General features: G+C 48.3%; 1 protein-coding gene across 1 annotated transcript in view; it reads right to left on the reverse strand.

Annotated features, from left to right (window-relative positions):
• Smad6 (SMAD family member 6) overlaps positions 1-19,944 on the reverse strand; it is a 77,858-nt gene that overhangs the window by 41,154 nt on the left and 16,760 nt on the right. The window contains exon 4 of the mRNA XM_069995076.1: positions 18,448-18,525. Coding sequence (XP_069851177.1) covers positions 18,448-18,525 — 78 coding nt within the window. The remainder of the gene's footprint in view (positions 1-18,447; positions 18,526-19,944) is intronic.

The following is a 19,944-nucleotide window of genomic DNA, read 5'->3' on the forward strand; positions in this document are numbered from 1 at the left end:
ACATTCACAAGATTTGTCTGTCTGGGATAGCTTTGAACCTCAATCCTCAGATTTCTGCCTCCTGAGTAGTTATAATTACAGGCATGAGCCACTGGTGCCATTGTTCAAATGGTAGAAAAACAAACAACTCAAAAACACACACACAAAAAAAAACCTTAGAGGGCTGGGAAGGTGGCTCAGTGGTAGAGCGCTTGCCTTGCATGCCAGAGGCCCTGGGTTCGATTCCTCAGCACCACATAAGTAGAAAAAAAAGCCGGAAGTGGCACTGTGGCTCAAGTGGTAGAGCACTAGCCTGGAGCTGAAGAGCTGAGGGATAGCGCCCAGGCCCAGAGTTCAGGCCCCACGACCAGACCCAAAAAAAAAAAAAAAAAAAAAAAAAACCTTAGAATCTTCTTTTTGATCAGTCATGGGGCTTGAACTCTGGGCTTAGGCGCTGTCCCTGAGCTCCTCAGCTCAAGGCAAGCTAGCGCTCTACCACTTGAGCTACAGCGCCACTTCTAGTTTTCTGGTGGTTCATTGGAGATAAGAGTCTCATGGACTTTCCTGCCTGGGCTGGCTTTGAACTGTGATCCTCAGATCTCAGCCTCCTGAGTAGCTAGGATTACAGGCGTGAGCCAATGACGCCCAGCTTCTTAGCACTTTTCTATGCTTTCATAACTTTTCCATAATGAGCTTGTGCTCCTGTGAAGAACAAAGGCATGTAGTGTGTGTCTGCTGGCCGGCCTCCTCCAAGGCCCTAAACATTGCACATCTGTGTCACTGAGTCGATACTTCTCCCGTAGACCTGAGTTTGTGGAGAGCTTCAGCATGGAAGGTGGTGCCACACCCAGATTCCATTTTGCAGCCAGGTGTGGATACAGAGACGGATGCTAATAAATGATGCAAAGATGCTACATAAAGATTCATGGAGCTGGGCGCTGATGGCTCACCCCTGTAATCCTAGCTACTCAGGATCTGAGGATCATGGTTGAAAAAGACAGCCTGAGCAGACAGGTCCATGACACTCTTAGCTCCAATGAACCACCTGAAAACTGGAAATAGGGCTGTGGCTCAAAAGTGGTAGAGTGCTAGCCTTGAGCACAAAGGCTCAAGGACAGTGCCCAGCCCCTGAGTTCAAGCCAAGGCAGGCACAAGTAAGTAAATAAATATTCTTTGCTTTCCTGGCTCCTGAGGTAGCTCTAAAAGGGAGCTGCCAAAGTGTGCCCTTGCTGCAGGCCCTGGCACATGCCTTCAGCCCCAGGACAGTGTCTCTCAGGAGATTGCATGGCATATTCAGACCTGGAACAATACATAGGTACTTGGAAGCCTGGAGCTCAACATGGAAAGTGTTCATATGATGTGAGATGAGGAGGGCACAAAGAAAAATATCGCCTTCTCTACCACTACCGTGTGGCCCTAAGAAACTGAAAGACATAGGAGACTGGGCGGAGGATGTAAAAGAGGCATGATTTTTTTTTTCTGTTCCATAATTCTGGCATTACTACAATATCTTAGTACTCTTCCCATGACTCCTGATGGGTAATTATAAGAGTGTCCTACTCAGAGCCTAAGGTTAAGGAAGTGGAGCTGTGGTTCAAGTGGTAGACACAAGCCTTGAGCAAAAAAGCCTGAAGCCCTGAGTTCTATCTCCATCCCAACACAACCAACCAAAAAACAAGAGCCTGTAGCCAGAATGTCACTCATTCTTGCCTCAACCTGTACCTTCCACATTGCCTCACCCTGACAATATGGTCCTATTGGACCCTGAGAACAGAATCACCCCCAAGGGCAGCATTTCTACAAGTTAAAATGAGGCTTTCAAAAGTCATTCTCCTGGGAGAGAGCAAAAAAAGAAATATCCTCATTACCTGACCTATGTAACCATAACCTCTCTGTACATCACCTTTACAGTAAACAATTTTTAAAAAAATCAATGGCAGGGTATTGCTCAGTGGTAGAGATCATCTAGTTTCCTGCAAGCCATGGGTTACACACACACACACACACACACACACACACACACACACACACATACACACACACACACACACACACAATCAAGACAGTAAAGTTCATCACTGTGTGTGTGAATGAATACTGGGGCCTGAATTCAGGGTCTAGGTGCTGTCCCTTACTTTTTGTGCTCACAGCTAGTGTTCTACCTCTTGGAGCCATAGCTCCACTTCGAAGAACCACAATCTTCAGATCTCAGCCTCCAGAGTAGCTAGGATTACAGGCTTGAGCCACGAGTGCTTGGCTAATCCTACAGAGATAGATGGAGAGAGAGAGAGAGAGAGAGAGAGACAGACAGACAGACAGACAGACAGACAGACAGACACAGGCAGGCAGGCAGGCAGGCAGGCAGGCAGAAGATAGACAGCAGACAGACAGATATAGGTAGGTAGGTAGGTAGGTAGGTAGACAGACAGACAGACAGACAGACAGGCAGGCAGGCAGGCAAGCAGGCAGGCAGGCAGGCAGATAGATAGACAGACAGCAGACAGACAGATATAGGTAGACAGACAGACAGACAGACAGACAGACAGACAGACAGACAGACAGACAGACAGACAGACAGACAGACAGACAGACAGACAGACAGACAGAGGCATCAGGCCAAAGCTGGACTCCACCTATCTTCCTGCTAAAAGGCAAGCACCACAGGTCTTCCTCTCCTAACCGGGTCTTCTCTTCAGCCTCTCTTCCGTGTTCACCCAGAATAGAGGCTGTGGGAAGCAGAGGCCCAGCAAGAGCTGGGCTCTAAGACTCTGCTTTGCCACCAAGGCCTCTTTCCACCTACCCAGGCCGAGAGTTGGCACGACGAGATTTCCTGGCTGGCATGCTTTTTTCCTTTTTCACAAGTTTTTATAAACCTGTTTACTTTTAGGCTGGCAAAAAAAAAAAAAAGCTGAGATTCCAAGCAAACAGAACTTAAGTGCTAGCCAAGAAGGAAAGAAGGGGTAAGAAAAGGGGACCCCATGTCTCTCTAACAAAATCTTGCCTTCCTCCCTCCAACTCAACATGCACTTGCCAAGTGACCCTGCCATGCCAGGCAGGGCGGGAGACACTGAGGAATACGCTGGCCTCCCCTGACTCCTTTCTGTCCAGAAGGAAGGGCTATTACAGGAAGTGGCAGCAGAGCCCATCCAGGGCAGTCACAGCCCTGCCGGGGGATCTAGCCGGCTCCAGAAGAGAGGTGTCATGTACAACTGGGCCTGCAGAAGTGACAAGAGGGCCTGGCTAAGGGGACCAGAACACATGGCAGGCCCAGCAGATAGAGGGAGCCACAAAGGCTGGGCTTCACACACTGGCAGCATGTGGGGGCCGGGCCTGTATTGTGCCCTGGGTGACCCTCCACCTGCCAGGGGCAGAGAATGTGGAAGGATGCGGAGTGGAGGAGGGACACGTGCTCCTAAGGAGGACCTCTCCCCTCTCCCCAGCACAGTCGCAGGCAAGGCAGGGGCCTGGCACTGTCTAGGTGCAGAGGTTTTGCCTCTGGATCTCTAGATTCCTCCTTCCCACCTGCAGAGCTCCACGTGGCTAGACAGAGCAATGGGTGGTGGCCAGCAGAGTCCCAGGGTCCCACTTGTCTGGGGGTGGGGCACCCAGATGTGTTCCGACACCAGGATGTGTTTAAAGCTACCAGATAAGCCTAAGGGGTTGGTGTGGTGACCTTCTGAGGCCATGAGGGGGAAAGTAAGCTTCAGTGTGACCCATTTGAGCAGGAATTTTAATTTTCATTCCCCACCACCACCAGCAGCAGCATGTGTGTGTATGTGTGCACACACGCACACAGATGTGTATATGTGTGTGTTGGTACTGGGGCTTGAACTCAGAGCCTAGGTGCTCTCCCTGAGTTATTTTTGCTCAACATGTCCCTGCATCAGAATTGTCTGGGATCAGGCAACCACTACTCACCACCACAGTGTGTGTGTGTGCATACACTTGAACACACATGGGCTTCCGCCTACAGCCAGTCACTGTGTGACGTGAAAGGAAGGGCTGGCCTCTCAGTGAGGGACATTTCCCTTGAGGAACGCATCAGGCCAAAGCTAGACTCTACCTGAGTCCCCCCTTTCCTGGCCTTCCCGCTTCCCTCACTCCTCTCCTAAGAGTACCCCACTAAACCACAGGCATTCAAATGCCTGACTCTATTTCTCTGAGTCCATCTTTCCTTGACCTCCCTCCCTGCCAGTAAGACAGGCTACAGGGTGGGAAAGTTGAAAGGAGTCGTAGGGCCGGATGCATGCATGCATACATGCATGGCTGCATTGGTAGCGTGCTAACCAATGAGCAAAAGCATCCAGTACCAAGTCTAAGTCTAGGTCTCAGACCAAAAAAGAAAAAGAAACAGACAAAAGAGTCAATGCCAATGGACAGAGACCAGAGGCCAATATGTGGACATCAAGCCATCTGGCTGCAACCCAGCTCTGAACTATGGAGTGGCTTTAGTGGCCAGCAACGTCTTGTATGTGAATCTAGAGGTTTGGGACAGTGTTCTGAAAGAGAAGGATGGTATGGAGAGGCAAAGGTAGCCTGAACTACCAACTAGGAAGCATGGCACTAGATTATCCTTCTCCTCCCCACGGTGACAGACTCAGCGTGGATGGGGAGGCCACCCAGCAACTCTCTTTATTTTTAATCTTTTCATTTTGTTTGTGCCTGTAACAAGGCTTGACTATTCAGGGCTCAGGTTCTTTCTCTTGGTTCTTTTGCCCAAGGCTGGCATTCTACCACTTGAGCCACAGTACCACTTCCAGCTTTTTGGTGCTTAATTAACAACAAGAGTCTCCGACTTGGCTGCCCAGGCTGGCATCAAACCTTGATCTTCAGCTCTCAGCTTCCTGAGTAGCTAAGATTACAGGTGTGAGAGCCACTGAGACTCAGTTCCAGCAGCGAGTGAAAATGCACCTAACATCAAACCATTCTAACCATTGTAAAGTGTTGGCCGAGGGGTATTAAGTAAGCTCACATTATACAATTATCACCACGATCCAGTTCCAGAATCTCTCGCCATCCTGAATGAAATCTCAGCAAATAGTCACACCCTACCCCACCCTCTCCACTGCCCTGAGTGACTCTGGGAGGTGAGTGAAACCTCTCAACCCGTTTGTTCATCTGTGAAATGGGATCATAACTGGTGCTGCCATGGAAATCAGAGCTTCTGGGTGGTAAATGCTTCCAACTGCTGCAGGCCTTGGGCGGTGAGAGGAAGACACTCCTTTCCCAGAGGGGGAGAGTGCTACAGCAAACACTAATGGGTTCCAGTGTTTTCCCCAGCTGTGCCCAGAACCCCAATTCAAACCAAAGCGTTATAAAAGCCTTTAAACACTGCACTCAGCACCTCGGGGTAAGGTCAGCCAACATCTGTATTTCCAAGCTCAGTGCCTTTATGCTTTGAAAACAGCCAAACATGAACTAGCTGCTTTCTGAGGGTCAGGGCTCCAAAAAGGACCTTGGGTCCGCTGGCTCTCAGCACCGATGGCTGGAGCCCCTGCAGCTTCTCCCCTCCTCCTGGCTGTTTAGTCACCTCCCAATTGCTACCCTGGCTGCCATTTTACCAGGCAATCGGGGTGCAGGGTAGGGCAGACCTGTTCCTCTTTTCTGTGATGACAGGATCCCCCATGACAAGGCCTCAGCCCTCCTCCAAACTTGCACTGTGTGTCAACATCAAGCTCCCAGCTGGACAGGGCCTCGCTGGGTCATCCAATCTGATTTTCCACCCCCCTCCACATAATTGACAGGAAACACAACTCAAGCAGCTGAGGGACCCCCAAGGTCACATCGATCTCAGTAGGATAAATGCACCCTTGACTGTCATAGGGCACGTCACAGGGGCAGAGGTCAGGTCCTTGGGAATCTAGAAGAAAATTATTCACTTTGTAACTTTTTTCTGAACGTGGTGCATAACATCAAACATCCAAGCCATTAAAACATTGTACAGAGGGGCACAGTGGTCTATGCCTGTAATCCCAACATTCAGGAGGCTAAGACAGGAGGAGAATCATGAGTTCAAGGCCAGTCTAGGCTATATAGCAAGACTCTGTCTCAAAAAAAGAAAAAACAACAACAATAACAAAAAAACCCACAAAACAACAGGAGCTGGGGCTGTAGCACAGTGGTATGGCATTTACCTGTCATACACAAGGACCTGAATTCAACCCCAGCACTGGAAAAATAATGGGTCATCATTATCCTATGTACAAGACCAATATTTTAAAGGCAACTGTACAGCTAAACCCCAGCAGTAACTTTTAAAATGTTTTAAAATTGGCATTTACAATGGCCCCAAGATAGTTTGATATCAGCTCTGCCATACAAATCTGTGAGACAATCTCCATCTAACCAGCAGAAGTGGAACTGTGGCTCAACTGGTAGAGTGCCAGCCTTGAGTGGAAAAGTTAAGCAAGCACACAAAGCTGTAAGGACTGGCACATACACACAAAAATACAAAAGGACCAAGAAATATAAACTACATAGACATAAATTTCATAATAACGTGCAATTAAACTATTGAATAAAAAAAAATAAAAACCTCTCTGGGCACTGATGGCTCACACCTGTAATCCTAACTACTCAGGAGGCTGAGATCTGAGGATCGTGGTTCAAAGCCAGCCAGGGCAGGAAAGTCCATGAGATTTTTATCGTCAATTAACTACCCAAAAAGCTAGGAGTAGAACTGTGGCTCAAATGGTAGGGTGCTAGCCTTGAGCAAAGGGCTCAGAACAGCTGAGTTCATGCCCCACGACTAACTAACCAAATTAGCAGACTGATTCTAAAACTGATACAGAAATGGAAACAACTAGAATGACCAACACAACTTGGGAAAAGAAGAAGGTTTTTTTTTTGTTTTGTTTTGTTTTGTGTTTTTTTTTTGGGTCCGGTAGTGGGGCCTGAACTCTGGGCCTGGGCGCTGTCCCTCAGCTCTTCAGCTCAAGGCTAGCACTCTACCACTTGAGCCACAGCGCCACTTCCTGCTTTTTTCTTTTTACTTATGTGGTGCTGAGGAATGAAACCTCCAGGGCCTCATGCGTGCAAAGCAAGCGCTCTACCACTGAGCCACCTTCCCAGCCCAAGAACAAGGTTGACTGACTGCAAAAACATGTCATAAAACGCAGGGCACTGGTGGCTCACTTTTGTAATCCTAGTTACTCAGACGGCAGAGAGATCTGAAGATCACAGTCAAACCTTTGCCATAAAAACTAGAGTAATTAGGACTGTGCAGTCTTGGCATAAGGACAGACAGACAACAAAACAGAACAGACTCAAAAAGAAAAAAAAATCATACACAGACTGTCAGCTGGTGTTCTAGCAGCCCTGGGGATTGAACTCCAGGCCTCATACATGTTAAGCAGGTGCTATACTGCTTGAGCGATGCTTCCTGCTCATCAACTGATTTCTGACAAAGGGACAATACAATTCAAAAGCGATAGGGCAGGTTTTTAAAGCAAGAACATAAAACTAGATTTTCATATTAAAAAAAAATCCAGGGGCTGGGAAGGTGGCTCAGTGGTAGAGCGCTTGCCTTGCATGCTCAAGACCCTGGGTTCGATTCCTCAGCACCACATAAGCAAAAAGAAAAAAAGCCGGAAGTGGCGCTGTGGCTCAAGTGGTAGAGTGCTAGCCTTGAGCTGAAGAGCTGGGGGACAGCACCCAGGCCCAGAGTTCAGGTCCACGACCGGACCCAAAAAAAAAAAAAAAAAAAAAAATCCAGACCCATATTCACACCTTACATAAAATTAATCCAACATGAATTATAAACCCAAGTATGAGGCCTAAAACTATAAATTTTTCTAAGAGAAGTCATACAAGAAAATCTTTGTGACCTTCGTCTTGGCAGTGCCAGTGTCCTTTTGTACGTCAGAAAAAGCATGAAAAGAAACAACGGGTACACTGAACTTAAGCAAAATTAAAACCTTCTGTTCTTCTAAAGACTCCTCCATTTAGAGAATGAAAAGACAAACCACAGACTAGGAGAAAATATTTGCAAAATGCATATCTTTTACATGTCTGATAACCAAACATATAGAGCTGGTGAATGCTGAGAATGTGGCTTAGTGGTAGAGTGCTTGCCTAGCATGCATGAAGCCCTGGGTTCAATTCTTCAGTATCACATAAACAGAAAAAGGCAGTAGTGGTGCTGTGGCTCAAGTGGTAGGGTGCTAGCCTTGAGCAAAAGAAGCTCAGAGACAGTGCCCAGGCCTAAGTTCAAACCCTAGGACTAGCAAAAAAAAAATAACAAAAAGCTCATGAAATTCAATAATAAAAGAGCAAACAACCCAATATTAAAAAAAAAAAAAAAAAAAAAAAGCAGTTCACCAAAGATATATTGATAGCAAATGGGCTATACAAAGGCAGGCTCAGGGCTGGGAAGGTGGCTCAGTGGTAGAGCGCTTACCTTGCATGCATGAGGCCCTGGGTTCGATTCCTCAGCACCACATAAGCAAAAAGAAAAAAGCCGGAAATGGCGCTGTGGCTCAAGTGGTAGAGTGCTAGCCTTGAGCTGAAGAGCTGAGGGACAGCACCCAGGCCCTGACTTCAGGCCCCATGACCGGACCCCAAAAAAAAAAAGGCAGGCTCAACATCACTGGAAAATTTTGAATCAAAGCCACAATGAACTGGGATAATTCGAAGAAAAATAAACTGACCACAAGTACTGGAGAGAACATGGGAGAAACTAGAACTCCCATAGCACTGCTAGGATTACATGATACAACCACTCTAGAAAATAGCCTGGCAGCCGGGCACCGGTGGCCCACGCCTGTAATCCTACCTACTCAGGAGGCTGAGATCTGAGGATCGCAGTTCAAAGCCAGCCCTGGTGGGAAGTCCGTGAGACTCTATCTCCAATAAACCACTAGAAAACTGGAAGTGGTGCTGTAGCTCAAGTAGTAGAGCGCTAGCCTTGAGTTGAAGAGCTGAGGACAGCGCTCAGACCCAGAGTTCAAGCCCCACGACCGCCAATAAATAAATAAATAAATAAATAAATAAATAAATAAATAAATAAATAAATAAATAGCCTGGCCGTTTTTTATCAAAGTCACATATCTTTAATACTATTGGGTACTTATACAAGCAATTTAAAAATTAGATTTATAGCCAGGAGCCAGTGGCTTACACCTTGTAATCCTGGCTACTCGAGAGGTTGAGATCTGAGGATCGTGGTTTGAAGTCAGCCTGAGCAGAAATGTCTGTGAGACTCTAATCTCCAATTAACAACCAAGAAGCTGAAAATGGAGCTGTAGCTCAAATGGTAAAGGACTAGTCTTTTTTTTTTTTTTTTTTTTTTTTTGAGTCCGGTTGTGGGGCCTGTACTCTGGGCCTGAGCACTGTCCCTCAGCTCTTCAACTCAAGGCTAGCACTCTATCACTTGAGCCACAGCGCCACTTCCGGCTTTTTTCTTATGTGGTGTTGAGGAATCGAACCCAGGGCCTCATGCATGCAAGGCAAGCGCTCTACCACTGAGCCACCTTCCCAGCCCATGGACTAATTTTAAGCCAAATATCCATGTGTAGAACAGGGTTGAGTCTCAGCGCAGTATACTGAATTAAAGAAAAATGTGCAGCCAGATACCCGTGGTTTGCACCTGTAATCCCAGCTATTCAGGAGGCTGAGATCTGAGGATCCAGATTTGAAGCTAGCCTGGGCAAGTTACCCAAAAGCCAGAAGTGGAATTGTGGCTCAAATGGTAGAACACTACCAGCCTTGAGCAAAAAAGGCAAGTGAAAGCAAGATGCCCTGAATTTAAATCCCAGCACACCAGCACACACACAAAAAAAGGGGGGGAGGGGACACCCAGTACAGCGTTGACCACATGGTTCAGGTTCAAATTTCAGCCCTTGTCATACATATCACTTAGGCCACTACTGCCATTATGACCACAAAAGATCAGGGATGGCCTACGAGCCACATCCCCTGATACAAAGCAGGCCACAGATTTCCAAAGTTACAGACTTAAGGGACACAAGCAGATCCAGGTCTGGCCCAAATACTCAATCATTGCAAAGCCAATGCAATTCAAGGGAGCTGGACGGAGAGGAAAGCCATGGAAAGTTCACAAGAGAGCAGCTGTGGAATCCGGGAGGGCTTCCTGGAAAAGGCAGGCTCCTAGGAAACCTCACTGACCACATGGACTTCAATGAAAGGGGAGGAGCTCCTAAGGGAGACTAAAAGACCTCTCCCCTGTCCTCAACCTATCCTTCTATCCAGCCAGTCCTGGCACAAAGCCGTGGGCAGTCCTCGTCCTTGGTATTTCCTTCCAGGGAAGAGTGTCATGCCAAGAAGCAGTACAGGATGACAGCAGACCCCAGGCACCCATAATGGCCCCATGGCTGGCAGCAGGGCTGGCACAGGGTCGGCCTGGGATCTTGGGTCTTAACTCTGCCCACTATTTTCTATGACCCTGAATTTTAGTGTGTCTGGGGCGTGTCACCCTAGCCCCCCACTGTCCCGTGCCCACCTCTGGGGGCCGCCTAGTCCTCATCAGGAGCTCGCCACAAGGCAGTGACTGCCATAGTGTCCCCTTTGATACATACCAACGCCACAGACCTGACGGTCGCTGTGTGCACGGCCCCTTTAATAAGTTATTTCCGTGGAAAACCCTGGTAACTCAGTCATGAATCAAGCCTATAAACACCTCCAACCCATCAAAGCACCCAAGAAAGGGAGGGTGAACTGGCATAGGACCTCTTACAGAGACACATATACGGCTTCTCACTGGCCTGGGACCCCTGTAGCCTGTAAAGAACCCCTCAGCCTGGACCTCAGCCAGCACCCCCTTCCCCATCCCCCGGAGACAGGGTGATGATGTCGCCTCAAGACCCAAGGATCTGGCCACAGCTGGAGGACACTGCCTGTCTGTGTGTCCTGCGGACAAGCCTGTCCCAACTCCCAGCAAGATTTACGGCCCAGAGACGCAAACGCGCGGCCGCTGATCCAAGTACAGGAATGCAGTGTTTTGGCTACTGGTGAAAGGCCTAGTTTATTGGAAACACACTTCTTTTCCAGTGTTAGCTTCCTTTCACTCTTCGCTCCTCTCTCTCTCTCTCTCTCTCTCTCTCTTCCCAGAGTGGACTGTCCAAAATAAAAATAAAAATTCTGCTTCAGAGCCAGGCACTGGCGGCTCAAGCCTTGTAATCCTAGCTACTCAGGAGGCTGAGATCTGAGGATCACGGTTCAAAGCCACCCCAGGCAGAAAAGTCCATGAGACGAGTATCTCCAATTAAGCACCAGAAAAAAAGCTCAAAGTGGAGCTATAGCTCCAATGCTAGAGCAGCAGCCTTGAGCAAAACAGCCCAAGGACAGGCCCTGAGTTCAAGCCCTAGGACCCACACCTAAATGTGTGTGTGTGTGTGTGTGTGTGTGTGTGTGTGTGTGTGTGTGTGTGGTGTGTGTAAATCCTGCCACATGGTGATGTTCAGGGAAGACCTACTTTTATCTTGAGTGGCAGGCTGGGTACCACTTCACATGGGCTTCAATCCTGGACAAAGAGGAGAGAGCCCAAGGATACTGCTCTTCAGGTACTGAACTAATTGAACCAATATGACCCCTGGAGCTGCTTCTGACTAAAATGCTGGAGGAAAAATCACCTTTATTAGATGTCATATCTAATAAAGGTGACTGTGCTTGTAACAAAGAGCCAGTGATTCTACTCTCAAGTATGTGCCCAGGAGGGCTTTGTCCACAAAACCATGAAATCAGCCTAGATGTCCAGCAATGGGTGCACACTTATTTATATTATATATAAGTAACTGCATGTATAATACACATATATGTACACAACACACACACTAGAATATTATTTAACCATAAGAAAGAACAGAATGTCATTTGCAGAAAAATGAATGGAATTGAAATCATCATAGTAAGTAAAATAAGCTAGATTCAATTTGTCTTTACAAATATCACATTAAGAGCTGGGAAAGTGGCTCAGTGGTAGAGTGTTTGCCTTGCATGCATGAGGCCCTGGGTTCGATTCCTCAGCACCACATAAGCAAAAAGAAAAAAGCCAGAAGTGGTGCTGTGGCTCAAGTGGTAGAGCGCTAGCCTTGAGCTGAAGAGCTGAGGGACAGCACCCAGGCCCAGAGTTCAAGCCCCACGACCGGACCACCCCCCCCCAAAAAAAAAAACAAATATCACATTAAAAGAAAGAGAAGAAAGAGGAAGGAAGGAAGGAAGGAAGGAAGGAAGGAAGGAAGGAAGGAAGGAAGGAAGGAAGGAAGAAGGAAGGAAGAAGGAAGGAAGGAAGGAAGGAAAACTAAATGTTGGTTGCCAGTAGCTCATGCCTGTAATCCTAGCTACTCAAGAGGCTGAGACCTGAGGATCATGATTCAAAGACAGCCTGAACATGAGTCTGTAAGACTCTTATCTCCAATTAAGCATAAAAAGGCCAGAGTCTACCTCTGGCAACAGACTTGAGTGAAAAATCTATGAGACAGCGCCTAGGCATTGAGTTCAGGCTGCAATACCAGCACAAAGAGAGAAAAAAAAAATGCTGAGTTGAAGAAGCTAGCTTTCCAAGAGCCTACAGTATACACCTTCTGCTGGCAGAGAAAATTCGGGAAAGTTGTCTATGATGTAAGAAGTCAACACAGAGTTTAGGAAGGGAACACAAGAGGCCATTTTGAGTCGTGCAGTTTCTCTATGTGGGTTGTCGCTAGCTATGTGAGAATGTTTATTTTGTGTTGGGTGTAGTGGTGCCATGCCTGGAATCTCAGCGCTAGAGAGGCTGGGGCAGGAGGAGCAGGAGTTCCAAATCAGCCTGGGTTACATAGCAAGACCCTATTTCAAAACACCAAGAACGCTTCTGAAAATCACAACCGTAATTGCCGGCATCTCCCATACACACAAGGGCCCTGGCTGGTGCTAGCTGGAGAAGCCTGAGGCCTTGCTATACCCCCAACCCCACTCCTTCTGGAAATTCCTCTCTTTTCTACCAACCCAGGGGGGATCCTGGAGCTAAAGGCTCAGAGCTTCCCTGTGACTCATGGCAGGGCTGTACCCCAATACTTGAACTGAGGGCATTTCCCCCTCAGTCCCACAGAAATGATAGACAGGGGAAGAAACTGGGGACTTCCTAGGCCCACATGTCCTAATAATGGCCATCGCCAACCAGAGATGGCTACTTGGTACCCCCTTTTCTGCCAAAGGAACCAGCCTAGGACAGCTGTGACCATTCAGACACCACCACCCCCCTTGACAAGTTATAACTACCTTCCTGGGCAGGTAAAGACACCCCCCCCATTCTGGTGCCCCCAGCCACCCCCCCCACACACACACGAATTTCAGGTGTGACAAGGGCCCATTGCCTAGCCTTGGCACAGACAGGAATGGCTTCTCCATGTCACACAGGCAAGGCGCCAATCCTCTTGGGAGTAAATTCCCCCAGCCCCATCTCTAGCTCCCCTCCCTCCACCTCCCCCCTGCAAGTCCCACCCCACACCACCCTTTCTTCCCCACCACTCGAAAGGTCATCCAGAGTCTCGCCATGATTCACCTTGCCGTCTGGACCTGGTAGCTTTGATGTCTGCTCCAAGCATGAGACTTGTTTTTCCACACTAAAAACTTCTAGCGTGAGGTGAGGGGGAGAGTGAACAGCCCCCTGGCAGAGGTGCCAGTGCCAGGCCTCGCCCTCACTGGCGGGGTGAAGAGGCCTGATTCGGGGGGACACAGCCCACGAATATCAGGCATTCTTTCCACAAAGGGTGACTGGAAAAGCCACGCTTCTCAGCGCCTCTCAGCAGCCAAAGGCCACAGGGGAAAATGTTTAATATAAAAACATCTGACCAAGTACCTGCAGGATATATTTCCTGCATCAAAGAAGGAACCCCTGCCAACAGCCACTGTACCCCAACAAGGGAGCTTCAAGCCCTGCTCCCGATTGTGACCCATGCCTGGGCAGAGCGGGCCAGGGGGACAGAGGAGAGCAGGCCGCAGGCACAGATGGTTGTGATTACGCTGGAAGGAAGGAACCGAGTACATTTTCTGGAACTTTTGGTCCTCAGAAAACCCACTGGTAGCCAGTCTGCTCCAGGTCCTTCCCTGGAGTCCTCGGTCATCCTGAGGATCAGCCATCTACCCAACTCAGAACCAGACAGCCAGGCTGGGTGCCAGGGGCTCACACATATAATCCTAGCTGTTCAGGAGGCTGAGCTCTGAGGATCAGGGTTCAAAGCCAGCCCAGGCAGGGGAGACCATGAGACTGTTTATCTCTAATTAACTACCACCAAAAAAAAAAAAGTCGTCCTGTCACCCCTCACTGTTATTACACCAGCTCCATGGTGTGATTCACGTCACCAGTACCAGCCCGTGGCAGGGCTACCCTGAGACCCTAAATCCAGGATGCCTGGGAACAGTAGCCCAGAAGTTTCGCTTGTATTAGTGTCCGGCACCTTCCAGTGGGCAGAGATGGTTACTCAGACCCAGGGGAACACAGCAATACCAGCAATACCTGGCTCCCAATCCCTGGGCAAGTGACTTAACCTCTCTTGAGTTCCAGTTACTTCTTCCTCTAATCTGTCTAATGGAAATACCTGCAAACTGGACTCCGGCACAGCTCACATCTGTGATCCCAACTACTCAGGAGACTGAAATGTGAGGTTTGAAGCCAGCCAGGCAGGAAAATCCCTGAGACTCTTATCTCTAATTAACCAGCAAAAAGCTGGAAATGGAGCTGTAGCTCAAGTGGTAGAGCACCAGCCTTAAGCGAAAAAGCTAAGAGACAGCTCCTAGGCCCTGAGTTCAAGCCTTAGTACTCACGATAAAAAAAAGTTCAAGCACACACTCACAATAAGAGAAAGTTTCTGCAATTCCATGAATAGGTGTTATTGTCCAAGAACGTGCCTGGCACACAGCTGTGCATTGGCTGTGATGATCAAATATTACGTGTGATTTTTCTGTCTTTATCTGTATGTACTCTCTTTGGATCTCTCTGTTCCAGACAAAAATCCATTCATTTATTCCAACAATGACCCCCTGCGGAGGGATGGCTGAATGCCAGACAAACTCCTTCAGGACCAACTCTATCCCAGGATTCCCTGGTCTCAGTGGCCACAAGTCCTCTGCTCTAGCCATTCCCTCAAACAGAGGGACAAATATTCTGGCTCTACCTTTCCTTGACCTGCCACCTCTCACCTATTTGCTTTCTAGTCACAGCTTTTCGAACACGGTGCTACAGCAGCCTCCTTTTTCTGCCAATCTCTAGTGCATTCCTAGACATCCTACAAAACCCAACTCAAAATCACCTTTCTTTTGATACTGGAACTGAGACTTTAGCTCAAGGCCTAAGCACCATCTCTTAGCTTTTTCACTCAAGGCTGGCATTTTACCACTTGAGCCACAGCTCCATTTCTGGTTTTTTGCTGGTTAATTAGAAATAAGAATCATGTGGACTTTAAACTATGATCCTTAAGTCTTAGGCTTCCTGAGTAGTTAGGATTATAGGTGTGAGCCACAGGCATCTAGCTCTAATTGCCTTTTCTTATAAAGCTTTCCTTGAGACTCTCTATCAGAAATACAGGACACCAGTCCCTTCTGGCAAGTCTTTGTCCCAGTATGCTTTAGGGAATAATGGAAAAGAGTAGTTAAGATGTTACAGGAAAGCTCAGCTCTCTCGTCCTCTTCCCAAGGTTCAGATGCTGGCAAGAACAGCACAGGAAGCCAGGCCCTGGTGGCTCACATCTGAAATCCTAGCTACTCAGGAGGCTGAAGCCTGAGGGTCAGAGTCGAAAACCAACCAGGGAAGTGAAGTCTATGAGACTCTTATCTCCAGTTAACTACCAAAAAGCCAGAAGTGAAGGGGATGGCTCAAGTGGTAGAAATATGAACATGGACAGGAGCACCCATACCTTGTCGTGCCTGGCTGGGGGACGGACACCAGGTCTACCTTAGTGCCCACTGTCCAGTGGTCCTGTGGCTGCCCCCTTCTTCCTTGAATTTCCCTCTGGAAACAGAGGGGTGTGGCCTCACTGATGACACTCCAAGGAAGCCAGTGTACTGGGGAACTGAGACATCCTCACATACAACCAAGGCCACTGGAAGGGCCAACTCTAACTCCCTATCAGGCAGCTTAGCCTGTGTTTTCATTGCACATCTGAGAGGAGCCTGCTGGGCCCAATGAATCTTTTTTAGGGAAAGGGTTCTAGTCCTGAAACTCAGGTCCTGGGCTCGATCCCTGAGCTTTTATGCTCACGGCTAGTGCTCTACCACGTTGAGCCACAGCTCCACTTCAGGTCTTTTGGTGGTTGATTGGCTATAAGACACTCATGGCCTTTCCTTCCCTGGGCTGGCTTTGAGCTGCAGTCCTCAGAACTCAGCCTTCTGAGTAGCTAGAATTACAGGCCTAAGCCACCAGTTCCCAGTTCCCCTGGTTCCTTTTGGCCACTATGCTTGGCCCGCAGTTCAACACCGGGGTCTGGCTTAAAAGAGGGGACAGAAACCCATGCTAAGGAAGGCTGGACCACCCAGGCTCACAATCCAAGCTGCCATTCACAATCTGAGAATGACAGTGTAGCGAGTTCAATCATAAACCTAGGTTTCCTCATCAGAAGGATCACACCTGTCTCCCAGTGTCAACAGCAGGGAGTCAGTGAGCAGGAGGGCAGCTGGCACTTATTAAGATGTCAGGCATGTGTCTGTTTCCATAAATGTCACCCACCATCAGCACCATCATCAGTATCATTTGCCTTTGAACATCAAATGTACTGGCTAGACCCACCTCTGCCCCTCATTTTTCTGACTTCACCTTCCTAGTCAATCTTCACTCTACCTTGGCAACATGAATCCTGTTTGCCACCCACCACCAACTGTCACCCCCAAGGCCCATCTTCTATTCTCTGCCTTCTGGTGTGACAGCCACGCAGCTCCAAGGACAGGACAAATGCCTTACCTAGAAGAGACCTGGATGGCTACAGAGGGGACCACTTCGCTCTCCCAGTAAGGCCACCTGGAACTCAGACCACAGTCCATCAAGACGTCAGGCAAAGCAGGGTACCAGGGGCTCAAACCTGAAATCCCAGCAACTTGAGGAGCTGGGATCGGAGAATCGAGATTGAGAGCCAGCCCAGGCAGACAAACTCAAGACTCTTACCCCAATTAACCAACAATGTACTGGAAATGTGACTCAAGTAATAAAGCACTAGCCGTAATTGAAAAAGGTGAGGAAAAGCACAAGGCCCTGAGTTCAAGCCTTGGTACTAGGACACGCGTCTGTGCGCACACAGTCAGTGGTCATGCCATGACAAACCCAAAATGTTTCCCCAAAATCTTTTAGCATCCCAAGACACTGGAAAAAAATTTTTTTAATGAAAGCCACACAATCAAAAACAGTGACCTTCTCTTTACTGGCCAACACCAAAGACCCTTTTCTGAGATAGGTGAACACAAATCCCAAAACAGGCCCCCTAGGCCCACAGAGAAGCCACACCTGCTCTGTGTCCAGTGGATAATCTACAGGCCTCCTGACCTCCAGGGGGCGCTTTCCTACCAACCAGATTGGGGAGGAGCCTCCTACAGGTGCTCTGGCACCTACTCCTTCCAGCTGGAGGCAAACCAGGACCCTTCTAGGACAACTGAAATAGGTAAGATTGCCTACAATCTTTCTCTCCTCCTCCTTCTCCCTCTCCCTCTCCCTTCCTCTCCCTTCCCCCCCCCTCTCTCTCACACACACACACACACACACAATTTCTACCATTAACAATAGGAAGAGAATTTCAGGAGAGACACCTGTCCTGTCCAGACAGCCACTAATAAAACCCATCTAAACCTATTGTGAGGTTAGGCGAATCATCCATTTTAGAACATCTTTCTAAACCCCTCGCTTCAAAATCCTCTGTGGCACTTCTATACCTCTGAAGGTACAAAGATAGAACAAAGGATGGTGGTGTTCACAGCATCTTGTGTTCATCTGGCCTGTGTTTGAGAGAAAAGATTACATCCAAATAGGGCCAATGGGCACAGAAGGGAAGGGAGCATCCTCCAAAGCTGAGAAGGAGTGGGCACCAGGGACCTGGACCTGCATGGTGCCCAGCACCCACATGTCTGCCTTGGCTCCCTCCATCCTTCCCATCTCTGAAATAGCCACACTCTCCCTGGGTGCTGGCGGCTCACAGCTCTAATCAGGAGGCTGAGATCGGAGAATTGTAGCTCAAAGCCAGCCCAGGCAGGAACGTGAGACTCTTACTCAGGCTGACCTTGAGCTTTGGGATCTTCCTGCCTCTGGCTCTCAAGTACTAGGATTACAAATGTGCTACTACAACCAACTGCACAGATGGCTCGTCACCCCAGGAACAATGGCGATCCACATGCTGGCAACCTTCCCAGCCAGTGGGGTGGGAAGAAAGAAGAATCAGAAATGTGCAAGAAGGGAGGAGAGCAGAGAGATCGAAAAGACCTCCATCAAGTGTCCCAGTCCTGTAATACAATCAACCCAACAGCAACAAGTAAGGAGAAAGAAAAAAAAAAAAAGCCAACCTGAGAATTCACCCGGAGCAGTGATGAGGGAGTTGGTGACCTCCGTTTCAGTGTAAGACAATGTGGAATCGGACAGATCTGTTGGTAGAAGAGAGAGAACTTAGTTGGGGGTGTGGCTCATGCATCTGGTGGCTGTGTGCGTGTGTACACACACACAAAGAGCTGCTTGCCCCTCACCGCCTATGGGTGTCACACCTTGTAATCCCATCCAGGATCACCCCCACATAACTACGTTAACCACCCTAAAACTCTTCTGGAAGATAGTTGACTGTGACCATCCTGGCACCTGGAAAATTTTCAATGGCTCACCTCAAAAATAACCTAAGCTCAAGGGACCGGAGCAAGTAGCAACTTGGAGCCTTGTCGGGTAAGGTTAAATTAAGCTCCTAAACAATTCATAGTTGCTGTACTTAATTACAACCATTAAAATTCTTGAAGTTGTTCTTGCTTGCTTGCTTCCTTCCTTCCTTCCCTGCTTCCTCCTCCCACTGGAGCTGGGAAACTTTTCACAAGCACAACCATCTTCACCCTTTCTACTCTACACCCCTCTCATTAAGGGCTCAAGGGCTCAAGTAGATGAATATGACCAAATGAACCATTTTTTTTTCTCTCCCTCTTCCCCTCCATCTCCAACATCCCAACCAGTTCTGACCGTAGCTTTCTATGTCTGGATTGTTGTGTTTTTGTTTGCCAGTGCTAGGGCTTGAACTTAGGGCCTGGGCACTGTCCCTGAGCTTTTTTTTTTTTTTTTTTTTTTTTGTCATGGGGCTTAAACTCTGGGCCTGGGTGCTGTCCCCCAGCTCTTCAGCACAAGGCAAGTGTTCTACTTGAGCCACAGCACCACTTCCAGTTTTCTGGTAATTAATTGGAGATAAGGGTCTCACAGACTTTCCTGCCTGGGCTGGCTTTGAACTGCAATCCTCAGATCTCAGCCTCCTGAGTAGCTAGGATTACAAGCATGAGCCACGGGCATTTGGCTAAGATTGAGACTCTTATTTCCAAGTCACTACCACCACTTGCTGGCCTTGACCTGAAAAGGTTAAAAAACAATGCTTAGGCTCTAGTTTAATCACTAGATATCAAAACCAAAACACAAAGACAAAATGAGGCACCTCCAAACAGTATACCACCAACACTCCACAAAGGCTTTCTAACTGTCTGGTCATCATCACATTTCCATTAGGAAGTTACTATTTTAGATTAAAATGTTCCATATCCAATCAGATTGCATCCTGGGTTGGGTAGACAATCTTCTCTGGACACTGGGGTTCTGACCACAGTCTCCCTCTCCCCCACAAAACCAGTGCACTAAGCCAGGCGCTGGTGGCTCACGCCTGTAATCCTAGCTACTCAGGAGGCTGAGATCTGAGGATTATGGTTCAAAGCCAGTCCAGGCAGGAAAGACCCTGAAACTCTTATCTCCAATGAACCACCAGAAAAACTGGAAATGGCACTGTGGCTCAAGTGGTAGAGTGTTAACCTTGAGCTGAAGAGCTG

The sequence above is a fragment of the Dipodomys merriami genome, unplaced genomic scaffold (assembly GCF_024711535.1).
Source record: "Dipodomys merriami isolate MVZ:Mamm:240054 unplaced genomic scaffold, mDipMer1.0.p SCAF_48, whole genome shotgun sequence".
In the NCBI taxonomy this organism is placed as follows: domain Eukaryota; kingdom Metazoa; phylum Chordata; class Mammalia; order Rodentia; family Heteromyidae; genus Dipodomys; species Dipodomys merriami.